Source organism: Tympanuchus pallidicinctus, unplaced genomic scaffold (genome assembly GCF_026119805.1).
Source record: "Tympanuchus pallidicinctus isolate F22 unplaced genomic scaffold, pur_lepc_1.0 scaffold7, whole genome shotgun sequence".
Lineage (NCBI taxonomy): Eukaryota > Metazoa > Chordata > Aves > Galliformes > Phasianidae > Tympanuchus > Tympanuchus pallidicinctus.
In genome coordinates, this window is record NW_026294791.1 from 19,668,704 (window position 1) to 19,687,430 (window position 18,727).

The 18,727-nt window shown below is 36.2% G+C and overlaps 1 protein-coding gene across 5 annotated transcripts in view; it reads right to left on the minus strand.

Annotated features, from left to right (window-relative positions):
• Nucleotides 1-18,727, minus strand: part of VAV3 (vav guanine nucleotide exchange factor 3) — a 181,495-nt gene that overhangs the window by 38,128 nt on the left and 124,640 nt on the right. For all 5 annotated transcript variants that reach the window (XM_052667005.1, XM_052667004.1, XM_052667006.1 and 2 more), the window contains 2 exons: nt 12,756-12,778; nt 9,616-9,661 (listed from right to left, as the gene is read on the minus strand). In XM_052667005.1, the coding sequence (XP_052522965.1) occupies nt 9,616-9,661; nt 12,756-12,778 (69 nt within the window). The remainder of the gene's footprint in view (nt 1-9,615; nt 9,662-12,755; nt 12,779-18,727) is intronic.

An 18,727-nucleotide genomic window follows, 5' to 3' on the forward strand; every position in this document is an offset into this window, starting at 1 on the left:
ACACTATTTGAAAGACAACTTCTATTATCAAATTATTCCAGAAAAAAAGCTGGAGTCCAGACATGCATTGTTTGTTGTTGTATCACATTTTTTTTTTTTGCTGTTGCCAAAGCCAATTAAGGAAAAAGAAAATCCAAGTACAGTAAAAAAACTGCTTTACCATGTGAACTGAGTGCCTCATGCCCTTTCCACTCCCTACACCTCCTATTCCAAACAAGCTGGTTAAAGAATAACCTCTAAGGTTACAAACTGAGGCAGTTTTCAAAGTATCAGATAATAAAGTTACTATTTAATTCCCAGTTGCACGCTAAGGATTAAGAAATGTAAGTTACAAATAGTGCAAGCGCAAGCCTTCTGTTCAGCCTCCTGTTTGCAGGTCAGCAGGAGCAGTAATGAGAGCTGAACTCAAATACTTTATTTGAATTTCTTATAAAGGTACCCCACGTATTTCCCTGGCTGAACACCACAAAAAGTTTAAGAACACCTGGGCTGAATTAAATGATTCTGCTGAAGAAAAAGAAAAATCAGACCGCTTTTACGCTGTCACTACTTGGAAAGACTCTTGAGTACTAAATGAATTCAAATATGAAACTGCTGAGTTGTTAATCATGATCTGTAACCTATTTCTTAAAACAGCCTCAGCACCAGAGAAATATATGACATTAAGTGTAAAATAGTGCTTTAAAGCAGCCTAGCTGTTATAAGTACACGCCCCCACGTGAACAGGTGATGTTTGTACCAGGCAGATCAGTAAAGGTCCGCCACAAAAACAGAATTTGCAAGTAAATGAATAAATTACAAGTAACAAGTAAAAACGTATTTTTAAAGAAACATTTGGCACATTGTTTTAATTTTTTGAAGTAAACAATGAATACGAAGATAAAGAAGCTATCCTTATGTGTATGAGCACTTTTAACAGGAGTCACTATCACTGCGAGAGACAAAGATCCCCCAGATAAATTTACCATGGAAGGATAGGAAGTAAAAGTTTGGAATAGCAATCTTTTTAATTTTTCAAATCAGTTTCCAAGAGGATCTCCCAAATAAATTTGAACTTGGAATTACACTAGTCAAAAAAAATTAATATGCAATATTTAAATGGGAGTAAACAGTAGATTAGTAAGTCTTGTAGAAGATGCAAAATTGTTAATTTAAAAAGAATACTTAGAAAGAAATGACAAATGATTTACTGAACTGAAGTGTTTATACAGTAGGATGATGGATCATAGACTAGGCTAGCAGAACCTTCAGAGCTCTATTCATCATACCTTAGAGTAAGATATAACTTAAATACAAATATAAGGGTTGGAATGTTCATAAACATTGATGGACACTAAAAAAGCTACCATCACTTAAATAACAACTTGAAAATATGAAAGTAACAGTTAAAGGATGTTGTGATTGCCAAGACTTGAGCTTGGCTCAGAAAGTCATTATTTTTCTTCTACATTTTTAAGAGCTAAGAAACAAAAGCAAAAGCTAGTGGGTTAAGTAACACAACATCATCAGCCATTTGTGTCTCTAAGCATCCATTTAATTGGCTACTGTTGAAAAATTGATCCTGGGCAAGCTTGGCCTGCAGCCTTAACTCAGCCTCATTGTTTTCTCCTCTTGGAAGCTCAAAGAGGTGATCAGATTAAAAACTCTTGTCAAAAGCAGCATCAGTTTCTCAGGCTTTTGCCTCCAGCCCCTTCTACAAGTTGTGAAACATTCCTTAGGCAGAAGGCAGAGGTAGTTCTGTAACATCTCTTCTGTGAATTTTCTAGAGCCTTTTTTTCTCCCATGGGATGGATGCTTTTAGTTTTATAACGTTTCCCAAATTCTTTGTGTGAGAATTACTTTGAAGTAGTGATCAAATACTGATTTAGTTAAATGAGTGAGCCACAAGAAAAGAAACCATATGCTTCAGAGTACTGTGAAAATGCTTTTGACTATTTTTAATCAATCACTGCCTTATTTTGTTTTGCCTTCTGAGAACGGCAGTACCTTGAAGATTAAATCGGATATGGAAATATACAGGTAAATTCAATACTCCTCTTGAGGATGAATAAGAGATTTAGAAGTCCCAATAAACATCAGCAAAATAACACACAAATCCCTTCTACTTGCCAGAGAAACTAAGAGCAATTTCAGGTCATGATTTCTGCATGCACAGTTCCATCCTTTCCCTTTATTTATTGAATCATGCTACAGCATTTGTGAAAATGCGAAGCAGTATAATTCTGGTTTTACGGATCATACCTGCATGCCCTTTTTGTCCATTTTTTACTTCATCTTTTTTCCTTTTTCTTTTCCCTGCCAACTCCTTTGTCACTACCTGTACACAGTGACGTTTTGCTCAGAACAAAATGCATAAGTGTTTTTAAGTAGAAAAAAATATATATTGTACAACTTTCCACCAAACACATATTAAAAATTATGCATGTGCTAAGCGTGTATGAAACACCATATAAGAGAAAAATGGAATGTTAGTTGCTCACGATCTACAGACAGTTCTAAACACATACCCAGTAAGACAAAAGAGCCTAAATTACCCAGCTACAAAATAATCTCACAGTCCAACCAGACAAGGATGAAAGAGTTCAACAAAATAAATATATTTCACCCTTTGGCATCTGGGTCTTCTGATGTTTAATTAAAAGAAAAGGCTAACGGCTATTTTCTCTGAATGTTAGCTCACTGCTGAGATGCCAAAGGGACAGGCACCTTTCAAAATACCTTGCCCCAACAGGAATGTAAAAATGATTTCAATTTAAAATATAACAACCCAAATAAAATTCATTAAACTGCATTTGAAATGCTTCATTGGAAGACAAAACTCTGCTTTGCCTCCCAGAAATGAACCAGTGGAAAATTTCTTAGTGAAAAACATTAGACTTGTTCTTTCTTGTATCACAACAAAGATGAATACATTATTTTGGGAAGCAACAATAGCTCAGCAAACAGCATTAGTGCAGCAGTAAAAGGACAGAGATTCTGAAGTTAAGACATATTTTTGAAAATGTAAGATAAAAACTGTCACAATCCAGGAGCTCTCTGAATTCACTGTTGCTAAGATCCACCCAGCAGGAGGAGGTCGTCCCCTTAATTTAGAATCTGATGATCACAACAAAATTAACTGAATCTCATATACCTGTACTGTCCCTGTCACATGATGTAAAACGTGTTAAAACGCAGCTGGGCATAGGAGTTGCTCAAATTACAGCTGCAATCCAATTCCTTGAACCGCTCCAGAACATTCAGAATTACACTTGTGTTGGCAAGCAGCAGCATTGCCTCTGTCTTCCTGAAGCAAAGAATTTCATTCTGCAGCAAAAGAACTCCTAGGTGCCTGTTAACCATGTCCTCACTGCAATTCCTAGAGACGTGCACTGTATTCCTCACTGCACCCTGAACCAACTGTTCAGTCACTGTTAGGGAAAGAAAAGGTATCCAAAACCTAATAAAGCTCCCATAAACGTTAAGCATGTTTTAAATATAAAGTATAATCAAAGCTCATTTTAGGTTTTAGAGCTTAATACACTACAATGTAACATTTTAGAAAAGTCTTCAGCAACTTAGCAAATCCAATGCTCCAAAGATGATAAAATTATCATCAGGGAAAACATGCGAAGCCGTATATATGCTATCGTTGTTAGTTATTAAGACACTAACTGTAAAATAAGTAAAAGTCCGAGTTCTTTCCAGTCTAAAATACTTGTTTCATTTTTATTATTATTATTATTATTTTTAAACCATATAGGCTGAATCTTTAATAAGGAATTTCAAATACTAAATCAAAAGGACATAAGCAGGTCCTTTTGGCTTGCCTGCATGCAGCACTGTCCAGGTCTTCTGGTACTGTTACAGGATATGACATGTGTCTTATTACTAGGAACCTTGTTAGGCTATCTCATAACATTAAAAAGGGGAAAGAACTTCACATTTGTCAAACCACAAACTCGATCACTGGAGAAAAGTTTGAGAGACATATTTCATTAGCATTCCTCTGCCAGGTTCATTCATAGTCCTCTGCTTCTTCATTTACACATTCACTTGACTACCCATTAAAACTCTTTGCTATGTTCACCATAAACAATATCTAAAGCTGAAAATAATATCTTACATATACTCCAGTAATTCACTATATGCTGTCACAATGACTTTCTCAAAAGCTTTCCACAGATAATTAAAAATGAAGAAACAAATCTGTGGGATTCATGAGTAAGGTGCTGGGGGAAGATGCAGAAAGAAATGGCCTGTAATAGGTTATTCATTTTGTTCTGAGAGGAAAACTAAGAACTAGTGACAAGTGGATTGGAATATGCTCCCATGTTTGGTTTACAGGAAAAATAATAGTTAAAGCAATGCCATAGAATGCCCCAGAAAAATACCCATCAATGTATTTCTTGATTTTCTACACAGCAACTTCTTCAGTAAAGAAAAAATACCGCTTTGGTACAATCCATCTTGAAGACAGTCATATTAAGGAGATACTTTTTGTGACTTCAGTCACATTGCTCATGAGAAAGCTAAACACTGGGGGTCTGTTTAATAGTAGTTTTATATGCTAGATAGACATTTTTGTGTGGCTTAAAACCACAATAAATTCCCCTTCTCATCAACAGGCCATGAGAGATCCAGCCAGGATCACAGAGAATAGCACCCATTGTTGAAACGGGAACATAAATTCTCGAACACCAGCACTTCATCGCTGAGCTAAAGATTGCAGTAGGCCATCTTTCCTTATTCATAACATGGGATACTCCCTACATATTTGGGCTGAACAAACAAAGACAACATTCAAGACTATCAAGGACTCATCTGTGTAGTTCAAGAGAAAATCAGAGGCCTGCTTCAAATTTTCAGTTTAAGAAGATATATTTGTCTATTATAGCACATGCTTTGCAAACAACTAACTGCAGGTTGGGATACCCTAGTATTTGAATTTGGGCCAATTTTCTTTTGGCTGAACATGTAGTTGGAGTGGTATTGAGACAGCAATCAGGGATAAACTTGACAGGCACAGAACAGTACACTGCACCAGAATTTGTTGAAACACAGCAGTCCTGTATTCCTTGATCTTAACTGAAAAGGAAAATTAATCTGCCCATATTACAGTATTCCTGAACTTTTACAATGAAAACTAGATACAACTGTTACCACAATACACATCTGAATACTGTTTCACTGTTTAGTAATCAAACACTACTCAGGTTTCATAATCAGATTTCAACATGAAGCACACAATGCCTCAATTTCGACCACATCTAAGTAAATATCTCTAAACCTGTGTGTCCAGGCCCGAGGCCCCCTGTACAGGAAGGACATGGTCCAGAGGAGGGCCACTGAGATGATCAGAGCCCTAGAGCACCTTTCCTACGAGCAAAGGTTGAGACCTCATTGTGGCCTTCCATTACTTGAAGGAAGCATATAAACAGGAGGGGAAATGGCTGTTTACAAGGGTGGACAGTGACAGGACAAGAGGAAATGGTTTTAAACTGAGGCAGTGGAGAGCTGTGGGCAGCCTGGTCTGGTGATTGGTGACGCTGCATATAGCAGGGAGGTTGAAACTAGATGACCATTGTAGTCCCTTTCAACCCAGGCCATTCTATGATTCTATGATATGTACACACACACACACACACACACACTGCTCCAAATGTGACGTCTCCTATTTTATTTTCCTGTCCCACAACATCAGAGGCAAATGCTGTTGGTATGGCAGTGGATGTTGAACCTTCCCACCAATATTCCATTCCATTTTGTTCTCGTGTGACAGATGGCACCAGTTTGATAAAATGGTGTCTGACATGCCAGTGCATATAAAACAAAGGTCTGTGGTGACTAGCTAAATGTGGTGACTATGTTGAAAAATACTGTTTTGTAGCTGAGAATTTATCAAATTGTGTTACTTTGCTCTTTGTATCTGTTATACTTTCTAAGGAAAGTCAGAGGCACTACTTTCAGAGCAACCTACATATATGTATATGTATGTATATACTTACATATATGTACCTATGTATGTACATACACAAATGCAAACCTACATGTGTGTATATACACATATATGTAGGTTACTCTGAAAGTAATGCCTCCAACTTTATTGACCCACAATATCAGAGGCATATTAATACAAACATACATATGCATCCACAGAGGTATAAGCACACACACATACACAAACATACAGTCTAGACTGCAGACACAGTCATTCCCTTCAGATTCTTTTCTTTATAATCTGTTTAAAATCTATAAAAAAGAAATGTTTCACAAAGAAAGCATGGACCAGACAACAATCAGAAATATAAAAGTATTTTTAAAATTAGTTTGGAGTTCAAAATCTAACTGAAAAATAACTTTATCAATTATTTTACATGCCATTGCATACATTACTTAAAACTGCCTCAGTCCCACAGAATTCAGTCAATATTTTAGATTATTTAAAAGTAAGAGACCTGCTGCATCTGTCTCTCAATTCACAACTAAGGTTTTCTCAGGTTTAATCCATGCTTACAAAGAAATCAGCTGTTTAAGAACTCAGAACGTGTTCAGGGACCCTCTTTCATAAATCAGATTTTGAGTTTAATCTGCAATAAATCTTGAGTACAAGGCTTCTAGTGTTCTATTTTTACCAAGTTTATCCTTCTGATATGAAATATGCTTTCACACTTCCAGAGATTAAAGTTTCAATGTTTATATTAGCATACATGTTTAGGGTAAAACTAGTTTTTAAAAACACCAAGCTGTGAATCTATTACGTTTAGACTCTCTTTACACCCTTAAAAAATAAAGACAGCAAACATACGTGGTACTATTTCAATAGCTGGAAAAAAAAAAAATAAAAAACCCTCTCAATATATACACAATTATTAATATTAAAAACACTAGTCAGATTGACATCCTTCTCAAAAAACTACACAAAAAGCCTTAGATTTATACTTATGAGTATACATACAAATGGACCATTTGTCATTTATGTCAACAGAGCAAATGACACACTTAAAATTAAACATATGTATAAATGCTTTCTTGAGATCCTGCAAAAATACTGCAAAACAGTGATACGTAATTATCATTCCACATGCCCATTCCAGGCATAACCTGATACCAATCTAATCAATTCTCAAATATATTTATAAAGAATCCTGTAGTTCTACAGTAAAATGCAAATGCTAGACCAGGTTCTTCCTAGCTTTAAAGGTGCAGATGCATTTACGTGTTCATTCACTGTTATTCTAAAAGCAGACTTGCCTAAAATGTAATGGATAGACTAGTTCAGGTCGTGTACAACTATATTATGTGGTAAAGTCATAGCACCCAACACAGAGAAAAGGCATTTTCTTTTGCTCTTTTACTTGTACTCTATCCACACTTCCTGCACGTTTCTCACAGCTGTTTGATTTCCTAAGAATTTCTCTGCTTTCCCAATCATTCATCACTTTTCTTTCTACCTTTCTTCTTCAAAGTAAAGAAAAAAAAGCAAAACTCTAAGAGGAAACTTCCACTTTCAACTAATCTTAAAAACAAAAGCAATCATTAATGAACGATTCGCTACCTTTAGGCTTCTTCAGCTAGATAGGTTCCCCCAACAAGAAGCTTTACCAGCAGAAGGTAAGAGATACTTAAACTCTGTATTAACATGAACAACTTTTCTTTTAGACTATCCTCTCAAATGGAAAGGTTTTCTTTCAGCCAGTGCTAAGTGGTGTCAGTAAAAGCTGGATTTACCTATACAAATCATAACACATCAACTTGACTATGCATCCTACATTAATTATTCATTATTAAAGTAGTCGAAGACAAAAGCAGAAAGATGGCACATGAGTAAAGGATATTGAAAAGACTGTGCAAAAACACTTGCAGGCCACGGTAATTTTGTTTACTGCTGATATCAAATATCCATCAATATTTAGACACTGCAGGTGTCTGCAATTGATTCACAGTAAATGTGCTTTCCTAAATCAGTACTGATGTTTCAGCACCATAGCACAAAATATGGGTAACAGCAGCATTGTTACACCTCTTATAGACACCAGCTTGGGCAACTCACTTTTCTCTTTAGATAATAAAAATACAGCACATTAAGTCTTAAAAAGTACCCCTGATTGACTACTGCTCTTAGCAACAAGTTCACCATGATGCTAGGATTTTCAGAAATCTGCCAGTCTCCTTAAAAAGAACTTAGGATCTATGCAGCAATGAATATTGAAAATATCTTTTACAAGTACTGCTCCCTGGATGGCATCCTCTGTCTCACAAGACAATAAGCTATCTCGTGAGCAGCATTATCTAGAATGCTCAAAGGAGATTACCAAAAGATTACCAAAGACATTCATATCTTTGTTATCTCTACCAAGTTACGGCAAGATTCAGAATGCCTATGCTGATAAAACGCAAATAAAAAAGCTCACTTCATCTGAAAATCATCTAAGTATAAATACGGAGTACTAGTAAGTACGTGTTCTCATCCTCTTCCAAATAATTTCACTGATAATTTTTGGTGTTTCCTCTTCTGACTAAAATCACTTTAGACTTACTGAGTGCTTGTTTCTTCTTTACAAATTCCAGTCAACACACAGAAAAACCTAGCTGCACCATGAAGCACCTAGCTTTATAAACTAAAGGGAATAAAGTGACAATATACATTCCAAGACATGTCAAAGGTACGTGCATAAGAAAGGTGTGGCTTGCTTAAACTAGTTACAACCCTTAAGACTTTCGGAGCCAAGGCAGCTGCAATGCTAGTGGCACAACCAGCACTCTTAACTTATTCAAAAGTGCTGAGCTCTACCAGGCTATAAAGTGCTATCAATTTGCTGTCCTGTTTAATGTTTGACTCCAACTGTTTTCAGGCGTCCAGACCTAGAAATCTTTAATAATCTACAGCTTAGCTTTTTCCAAATGATATCTTCATAACAAATCTCCAGTAATTACACTACACAAGAAACATATAAAGGACAGAAATGTAATTACTGTAAAAAAATGATACTAAAAATATCACACAGTTACACCAAAAAACATTGCATATTTTATGCAGCCACATAATGGGTCTCCAGAGGAAAATATCACCCACTTGAGTATACAGTCTACAAGCAAGCTTTTAATTTAAGGGTTGGTACTGCCACGATGCCAGAAGAATATCTGCAATAAACTAGCAAAAAATAAAATCACTTTTAGATTCTACATAGAGCTACAGTTTGTGTATATGTCTTTTAGAAGAGCAACTCACATCCAATAGAGCTAAGCACTGCATACAGTTAGATTTCAGAATAGCTACAACTCCGCAGATTAGAACCTAAGTTTTGTAAGCAACTGTATGCTTTTCATCACTTATTTCTTTATAAAACTGCAAAGTACAGTTTGAAACTGCACCCTACAGAGTAGGGTGTGTCAAGTTCACCAAAAGCCCAGAGGCATTTCATTGTTCAGAAAGAACTGAAGCAATGCTTAAAGAAAAAAAATTAGACCATATCTTTGAAATCACTAACAGAGCAATTGCATTATACCTTCATAACTTTAGCAATAAATTTTCAGTATCACATACACTACAATAGCAATCATAAAGCAACCTGAGTTACAGTTTTCTTGCTCTCCTTATTTCATGATTAACTATTGAAAAATCATGACACTAACCTGGATCCACGTGTCTGGAGTTCCTTCTAATTCCATTCGTTCGTTTCTGAACAACAAAAATACAAATCAAGGATATGAATAAACTTGTTTTCATGAAGGAACATCACACTGCTTTCATTCTCACAATCTACTAGGCAAAGATGGTTATCTTAAATTATTTTCCCTACCACCATAACCACAATTATCTTAATCTGGTAGAAATATCATTCTTTGAGAAAGTTTACTCATATATCCTTTTTTTTTTTTCTGACACTAGGCTCAAAAGATTCTTAGTACAGAAGTTTATTCATATAATTTTTTTGCATAGTAAGAAATTAAGAAAATCATTTATGATTATGAGAGCAGAAAAATATGCAGTCCACGTGGACAAAAGTAGCGAGGCTGCTTCTCTTGTTTTAAGAAGATAAAAACTTTTACTGCTCCTCCTCTGCACTTAAGGAAGTTAGAATTTCCTAGAAAAATTCTTAATTTTCTCATTGTCTGGGCAAATACTTAAATTTTTAGTAACTCCTCTCCCTCTTTTTTTTAAACTTGGATGAAGTAGAGCTTTGTAAAATCAGAGACACTGACATGAGGTATGTGTCTCTGAAAATTTAAGTACGAAATAAGAGACATCTTTAAGACAGCCATTCGCTTTTCCAAACATATTTTAACTGGTAGCTTGCATGAAGGTTCATGCATTCTTACATATACCATTAATCAAGCCAATCAGAGAAAAATATGCTGCATAACAAAAGGAACAATTAAGTTGCTCCAATTTACTAGCAGTTGATATAAGCTGATGCAGGACACACACTGAGGCAACCCAAAAAGCAGTAACCCGAGGCATAACAAAATTATAAAGTCCTATAGCAAGCTGGCAAAAGGAAAAGCCTGAATTAAAAAAAAAAAAAGCTTTCAGACTCTTGTCAGACTGGACGTCTTTGGTCAATACCTTACTACTCTAAACAAAGAAAAGGTGAAAAGGTGGTTTTTTTTGTTTTTTTTTTTTTGCAGGTGTAATGAAAAAGATAAAAATAGCTGCTAAAAGTGAAAGTAGAGTTTCAAGGTATGAACAAAAGTCTCTATTATTATTTTTTTTTTTTTTAATAGGGCCTATTCTTTTTTATTACTCTTAATTATTAACGCAGTGGTATTTGAATATTTGCACAAGGGGGAAGGGAGCAAGAGCCGGAAAAAGCAAGCCCAAAGGAAGACACAGACATTTAACTGAATGGCAAAAAAAACACAGTAATTCTGTGATAATACAACTCAGGTACACCAAAGGTTCAGCTGGAAAATCATTTTAAAGAAAATTCTTTGGTTGTACAAAAACAATGTACAAAAAATGGTGATTATCCTCAAAAATATTTTAGTATCAGTATGACTACATTATAATGTAAATGTTTTCCAAAATCATATATTCTGATTTACACTTAATTCTTACAGTGCTGAAGGAAATTTAAAGCAGGTAATTAATTAACAATGAAAGAAATCCTGACATTTTGGCTCAAATCAATTGCCAGTACCAAATTAATAGCTCTAAAAAGCAAGCCTTTTCTCACAAAATAAATAAATAAATAAATAAATAATAGATAGATAGATACATATATATAAATATATATATATCAGAATCATGCTAGGGATGAGCAGCTTAAGGTCAGAAAAGATTAGCTACAATTAGGATCCATATTTTCTTCATCTGGTCACGTATGTTCACCTTATTTAGCTTGAGGTACTTGGCAGATCTGCCCACAAGGTGCAGTCAGCAATCTGTTCATGGTTTCCCAACGCTGTCTGTCAACTGCAGCACCAGGAGAGTTCAGCTAAAAGGCCATGCTATAATTTTCATATTTTCAAGTACCCTTCCTTAGCAGATATTTCCAGGCAGACATTAAAGATCAGGCAGTGGGCAGATGGAGGTACAGCTGCAGAGCTGCAGGCTGAGGAAGTGGCAAGGCAGGCAGGCAGCAGCCATTTCGGGGCATGCAAGCAGACTGGAGGGCTGATAGCATACACTGTGGTAGCGCAGAACCAGCAACATCTCCTCACACAGGGCTGCACCCAGACTGCCCTTTCCTCATACTTTCAGACACCACAGAGCCTGGCTGGTGTCTGCTGCAGCCCGGACCACAGCCAAAGAACGTGCCCGAAGGTGCAGGGCCTTCCACAGCACTTGCTGCCAGCTGGGGTGGGTGCAGCACTGCAGCGCTCCAATGCAGGATTGAGCATAGAGGGAGCTGGCTCTGTGCGTGAGAGCCATGATCCCCCGTGCAGCACTCACGTCAGCAGATACGTCCTTTCAATTTTGTTACTGGTGTTATTGATAGCACCAAAACGTGCATTTATCAAGAAAAGATACATTTTTCACCATCAGTGTGTTGCTTAAGTAGTTAAATTATCACCAATTTCTGACGTGAAAATTATCACCAACTTCTGACTTGAAATTGCTACTGGAAAGTACTCTACCTCCACATTTCTGCCTTTCTTCTGTCAGAAATGGCAGACAAAAAGTAACTGCTTATTCCCTCCTATGCTTCAATCCAAAGGCACCAGTAAGTGGTAAGAACACAAACCAATGTAACATCCAGCCTTCTTGTATTTAAGTTTAGGTACACTACATATAACACTGCCTCCATCTTACCGTTCTCTCAAGATTATATAAACTCCCTAACTACCAAATTATTCTAACAAAAGCCTGCTTAAATCCAAAGGCTAAACTGCCCTGCTATTCTTATTTGTCCCTAAAGGCTGCGGAGAAGCATAGACTGAGACACCAATACCGAGATTCTGATACGCCGGCACATCTCATGTAGTACTGGCTACTACTCAAAAAAGACGAAAAAGCAGTTTAGCTGTACTGCCAGATTTGGTCTAGTAACACTGCAGAACAAGACAACTGTATTAAAGTAATGTTGTTTTTTATCCTGTAACTTAAGAATACACCTCTATTCCTTCCAGTGCTCCCAACATTAAGCCACACCAACTGAAACTTGGCACACACTTAGAACACAGTACATTTGTATTAAGTAGCTGTTTTTCACCATTCTAAAGAAATACGTTATTAAATGCAGAAGAAAAATGTACCTGCTCCAACAGCATGTGCACAAAGTAAATAATGTCATTAACAAAGCAAATATCACACAAAAACGGATACTTACCTCGTGTTTCAGGTTCCCATGCTCTGAAACATAAGTAAAAATTGGCATTATTGGTGATTGCAAATTTAGGCTGCTTATATAGCAAGCTCAGCCCGTGCTGTGCTGCATTACACCAAGCCCTGCTGCACCCAGTGCTACCTGATCCCTGCAGCACGCCTGGGCAGCCCAGGGCCGCACCGTGCAGGCCGTGCTCGTCTTGCTCATTGGCTCTCTTCCCCAGGCAGCGCTGCACCCAGTGCCAGTGGCTGCAGGGCAGCCTGAGCCAGCACGCGTTTCTGCAGCGTCCCAAACACACCTCGTAGGCATCAGCTCAGTGGGAATTTAAGAGCTATTGTTCTTCATTGCAAATCGTGCTGGCAACTCTTGTCAGCTGTTTGTTCACAGTATGCCAGTGTATCAAGATAAGATGTATATCTTTAGCTGCAAGTTCTTCTATACTTGTACATCAGCTTAGCATTACGTTAGTGTATCATGGAATCTGAAGCCAGTGGGTTCTTATTAGACCTTTTTGCTATGAATTTTCTTGTACTATGTAAAAATGAGATTAAAAAAATGTAGTTCACCAGATGACACCAAGGCAGTAACACTTGCACCCACCACTAGTCATTACTAAAGACACAAAAAGGCGATTATTTTTTTTTGTATACCTTCTTTCTTTTCATGTCTACTTCGATAACTGATATTTTGGTGTACTCTAGATAACTTGGGTTTAGTGCCTTACCAAATGAGAGCCAACTGCATTTACCTATACATTCTCCAGGACTGTATAAAGTAGAGCACATACTGTCCATGCCTAGTGATTTTGTTACGTTGAAAACTTCTTCCCTTGTGTCTTGCACACAGTGAGCTATATTCACAATAAATCAAATTAAAAGCTTCAACTGCAAGTAGACTTTGTTCCACTAAAAAAGCAGAAAAATGTGAACCAGTGAAGTGTGGGAAAAAACCCTTTGGCTTTCGAGTGCTTTATGCAAAGACAAGCAGGCGTGCCAAGACCCAGCACGCCAGCTGCGGACGTGGGGCCAGGCACGCGAGGCCCAGCCCATTTACCACCAACAGGCCTTTTTTCTCACATACCATTTCAGATGCTATTTCTTCTCATACACTATGCCAAAGATGAATTTTCTCATCACTCTGAGACAAAAATTTTTATCATTTATACCCTTTTCAAAAGTGTTAATTTGTGTTTGCACAGGGAGTAAACAGAAGAAAAATAAGGCAACCCCGGAGTTAGAGAGTTACAAGTGGACTACTAAGGTTTTCAGGAACCTGAGGGAATTAGTTGCTTAAGTGTTGCTGAAACTCAGTCTATTTTTGTGTTCCAGAATTTAGTATGTCTTCCAAAAGTTTTTGCCTAAATGTTTCATCTCAGAATTATAATTGTCTTCTAATGAATGGAAGTCATTTGGGAAATTACTTGTAGAGGAGCAGGGGCAAAATTTCAATTCAGATTTGAAGGGGTTTTTGTTTTGTTTTGTTTTTAATGGCCTATCTTTAGTTCTACTGATTACTTATCCAGTAACCAAAGGGAGAAGTCCTTCTAACCTCCAGCAAGAGTTTTTTTTTTTCGACTCCCACGAACACCCCAAACAACTACACGAATGAGTTCGATTTGGTTATTTCAGCATCCCAACAGTTTTCATAATTAATTAAGGAACTTGCTGATTCATTTCCAATATCTGGATTCTAAAAATCACTACAGAGGAAGATAATAAATATTCTTGATAACTTGCATCATGTAAATTCCATGAGAAATATGTGGGTTTTTTCTTTTGACTAATTCATAGGTTAAAAAAAGTAAACTGCTCCATTAACCAAGGTGGCCAGCAGGACACTTATTATTAAAGTCTAGAGAACAAATTCGAACTTACAAAAAGCAGTAGCAGCTCCAATGAAGAATACTGTTTCTTTAAGCTCCCTCTGCATTAACTCATAAAAAGTCAAAAACTTAATCAACACTGACAGACTGAAATATGATTCATTATTTCACTTTTATCATGAAATGAACAAAAAATATTTCATATCTATTTCCACCTAAAAGCTTATTCAAAAAATAAGGCTTACTATCTTTTTATTCATTAAAGTTCAAGTGTTCCTGTGGTTCAGAATTTTTTCTGCCAAATTATGTAGATTACTTCATCATAAGAGTTCAAAATCTTTTTTCCCGAATGTTACACTATTACAAAGAGCAAAAATCTAACCCATATTTACTTGGATATTTTGGAAGGAAAAAAAAATTTCTGAAGATATCCATCAGTAGGTATTTTTACACAACAATTTTAATTCAAGTTTCTGCTTATCACCTACACACTCATCAAGGTCTTAGCAACTGACTTTTACTGTCATAGTTCAACACAGTTTTTAGGTTTCATTTATTCAGAGAGGCTATGCTATGGATCAAAGTTTAGTAATTATATCTGATTAAAAAAGAAACAAAACTAGCCACTGGCCTCAATAAGGAAGGGGGAATAGATTAAAAAAACACTACGGGCTGCTCCTCAGCAATGCAAGAGAGCAACTGCATTCTGCATGCTTACTCAGTGGAGAGTAAATAAGTGATTATGCAGTAAACTACTCAAGTTCCCATTTTAAAAGAAAACAAATATTTAAAAAGAGTAGCTATCAAGCAAGCTATCTTAAAGGACTTGTAGCACAACTGGCTCCAGTCACTTAACCAGACACTGAATAATCAGAAGAAAAGCAAATAATGTCACCAGTATTGGTAGTATAGGTCTCTACACAAAACATCAAGCCCCCTAAGTGACTTCTGCTCAGGTTGAGCAAGGGTGGTTAGCTAAATAATACAGCCCAACCTTAGTTGCATTTAAACAAGAAGTGGCATAATTCCAATGAACATTCTGGGACTTGAACATTTACTTGTCTGTGCTGTTGACATGGTAGGTTTGGAGAAAAGCCAGCAATTTCACAACTACTGATCAAGCCAGCAAAAAGGTAAACAGTGAAAGCTGCTGTTTTCCTTTTAGATGCCAAAAATGCATGCTTTTTATAAATTATCTCTGATGTGCTGTAGCAAGCAACTATTACATAAACAGCATGGACTGTATCATTGGGCATGAGCATTATAATACGAAAGACATCCCAAACTTAAACCATTTGTACAATAACACTTGCTTTAAAATTTGTCAAATACTTGAAAAAATAATTTTCCATCTAGAATCATATGTTTCTATGATTATAGGAGGAAAGTTGCTGTTATTTTTCAAATGGAATAACCTGAAGAATAAAAGAATCACGCATAAATTAGCTGGAAGTTACTATAAAAACACCTGATAAGTGTTTTTCTAACCAATTTTTGCCTCAGTAAAGGGACACTTTTAGCATTCCCTGGGAAGAGGGATGTGAAGAATAGAAAAAATATTGTTTGCCACTGTACTTGAAATATTTAAATGATTTCAGACCCTACAACCATTAGTAGAGCTTCATCTAACTGAAATATTCAATAGTCTGTGGAACCAGGAGACATTTGCATGAAAACACTTAATTCCATTCAACTGAATGAATTTGGTAATGAAAGTGGTTTGTTAATTCTGCAATTTTCAACTAGAAATAGGCCTACAGTTATGCAGTATGTTCTAGAGCAAGTGATGATATTCATTTGGCCAATATTAAGAATTTCTGCAGAAATTGCAAGGACCACAGAACAACCTGTGCAATATAAATAAGAACAAAAAGGCAGACAGTTTCTCCCTATGTCTCAAAGTTTTGTCATACTGATGCTCACTTCACCAAAGGACCCACTCTTACCCACTTCAAAATATAAAACCTTCCAACAAGTAGCAGAATATCAGATGAACATAATTGTAGTCTGCCTTGAAATGAGACATAGATGTGCCACTGAAAGTCAGAAGAGTTAGTAAGGTAATAGGAGATCTCTATGTCAAAGAAAAACAGCATATATGTTTATTTAAGTAGCCCTGTAAAAGAAATATGTGTGCCGATTTCATAACCTTCATGTGTAAAGATAAAAGCTTTATGAAGCCTGGTGTTTAAGTATGGTTGTGCAGTCTAAAGGAATTTGTCAGAATATAGGCAATGAAGGGGATGGAGGATTTGAAGTCACAGAAAAAATGACGTGATATAACATAAGTAAAATATAGGAAAATATTTGAGCAGGCCTTTGTCTTCATTGCAGAGGAAAGGAAACCAAATCATGACAGAAGTGAGCACAGCACTTCAATCTGCACACAGATTCAGAGCAACATGGGCAGGAACAATAAGAAGAACAAGGACTAAACAGAGACGTTTTGTTCTATTTATTAATTCAACTGATGAAGTCTATCTTTTGTCATTGCAACATCTATAGTCTAATGAACTGGTCTTCTTCAAAGCAGGACATCTGAAGAATTAGCATATGTTGGTGTAGATGGTAAAGCATTACAACACTGCAATTTATCTTCAGGTTTTGTCAATGCTTCTCTCACAAGTATATCATCTAAACATGACACTTATTAAATTCATCACTCGGAAGGTTTCATCCATCTTCGCACCTTTATCTTTTGCATTTTCAAAAACTGGCTCGAAATGGAATGCAAACAAAGTTACAAATTTTTAATCCACTCAGATGCTCTAAGCGTCAATTCAGAAAGCTTTAAAAAAAGCACCTGCTCAGAGGTCTAAAAAGAAAATATTAAACCATACACACACAAAAAAAAAAAAAAAAAAAAAAGAAAAAAAAAAGAAAAATACCAATGAAAATTCTCTGCAAATGCTTTTTAGGAGCCCAGCGTATTCTCATTTTGGCAGAGTTTTTAATTCTGATCACCTTTTTTCAAATAAATATCTAGTATGAAAACTGTCTAAGGCATAGATCCACTTACAAAGAGATGATAAAAAGTTAAGACTATTCAGTTCACAGAGGACACTAACAAATAGGCCATGAAACATTAAGGTATCCAGAAGCACTCACTGAAAACTTCCATCTATACTTCTCACAAAAATCAAGAAGTTGCAACTTAATTTTAAAAGGTAACAAAGGTAAAAAATAACCAGGATAAGATATGTAATCTATGAGGGGCTCAGGGAAAAAATTTACAGACTTCAGTGTTACAAAGATTGTTAGCCACAACTAGATATTTTTTGCTCATTGGCCAAATTTTCTCTATGTGTTGAGAGAAGACACATTAACAGCAAAAAATGTAAGACTATTTGTCCCTCATGTTCTTACTTGGTTAAAGAGCAAGAGAAAGCATTGCAAGAATTGCAATTTAAATTTTGTTAGCTTTTGTGGTCTGAACTATTTTCAAAGGAGGTCATAAAGAAGCATTACATCCCATGAGCATGCAAAAGATATGCAGCTCTTCTGTCTTGTATAGAAATCTAGGAGCTCTTCCATAAACGTAAAACAAACTGGCAAGAGGAAAGTTTGCAGCGGGGACACAAAGTGGTATATGTTGATGTAAGCAGAGCATGTAACAAAAAACAGAATCTTAAAAGAAAAAAACAGTTGCTTCCAAGTTTAGCAAAAATTCATGCAGTATTAACTTAAACTCCCACCCTCCCCTTTTCTTTCAGGAAAATTCTGCTGCTTTCAAGTTATAAAATGAAAATTTATGACATTAATAAAGTGGTGGGGTTTTTTTTATTTTGATTTTTGTATCTATGTTTTTTTGAGAGGTTTCTGGTTCTGGTTTGGTTGGTTTTTTTGGTTCATTTGTTTGTTGGTTGATTTGCTGTTGTGTTTTGTTTTTTTTCTTTCATAGTTGGGATGGAGAAGGAGGGGAATGACATTGTTTTGTTTACTCCAAGCAAGCATTACTTTGGTACAGATGTAGGAATATTGCCAGAAATCAGACCTTGTGGGATTGACATTCTTACTGATATACGTTGCACTGTACGCATCCACAAATCTTTACAGAAAAATGGAAAGACAAGTTCCTGCCTCCTGGCATGTCAGCTATCCAATTAAAACAGAAGGGGAAAAAAAGAAAAGAATACGCAGGGATGGCTTATAG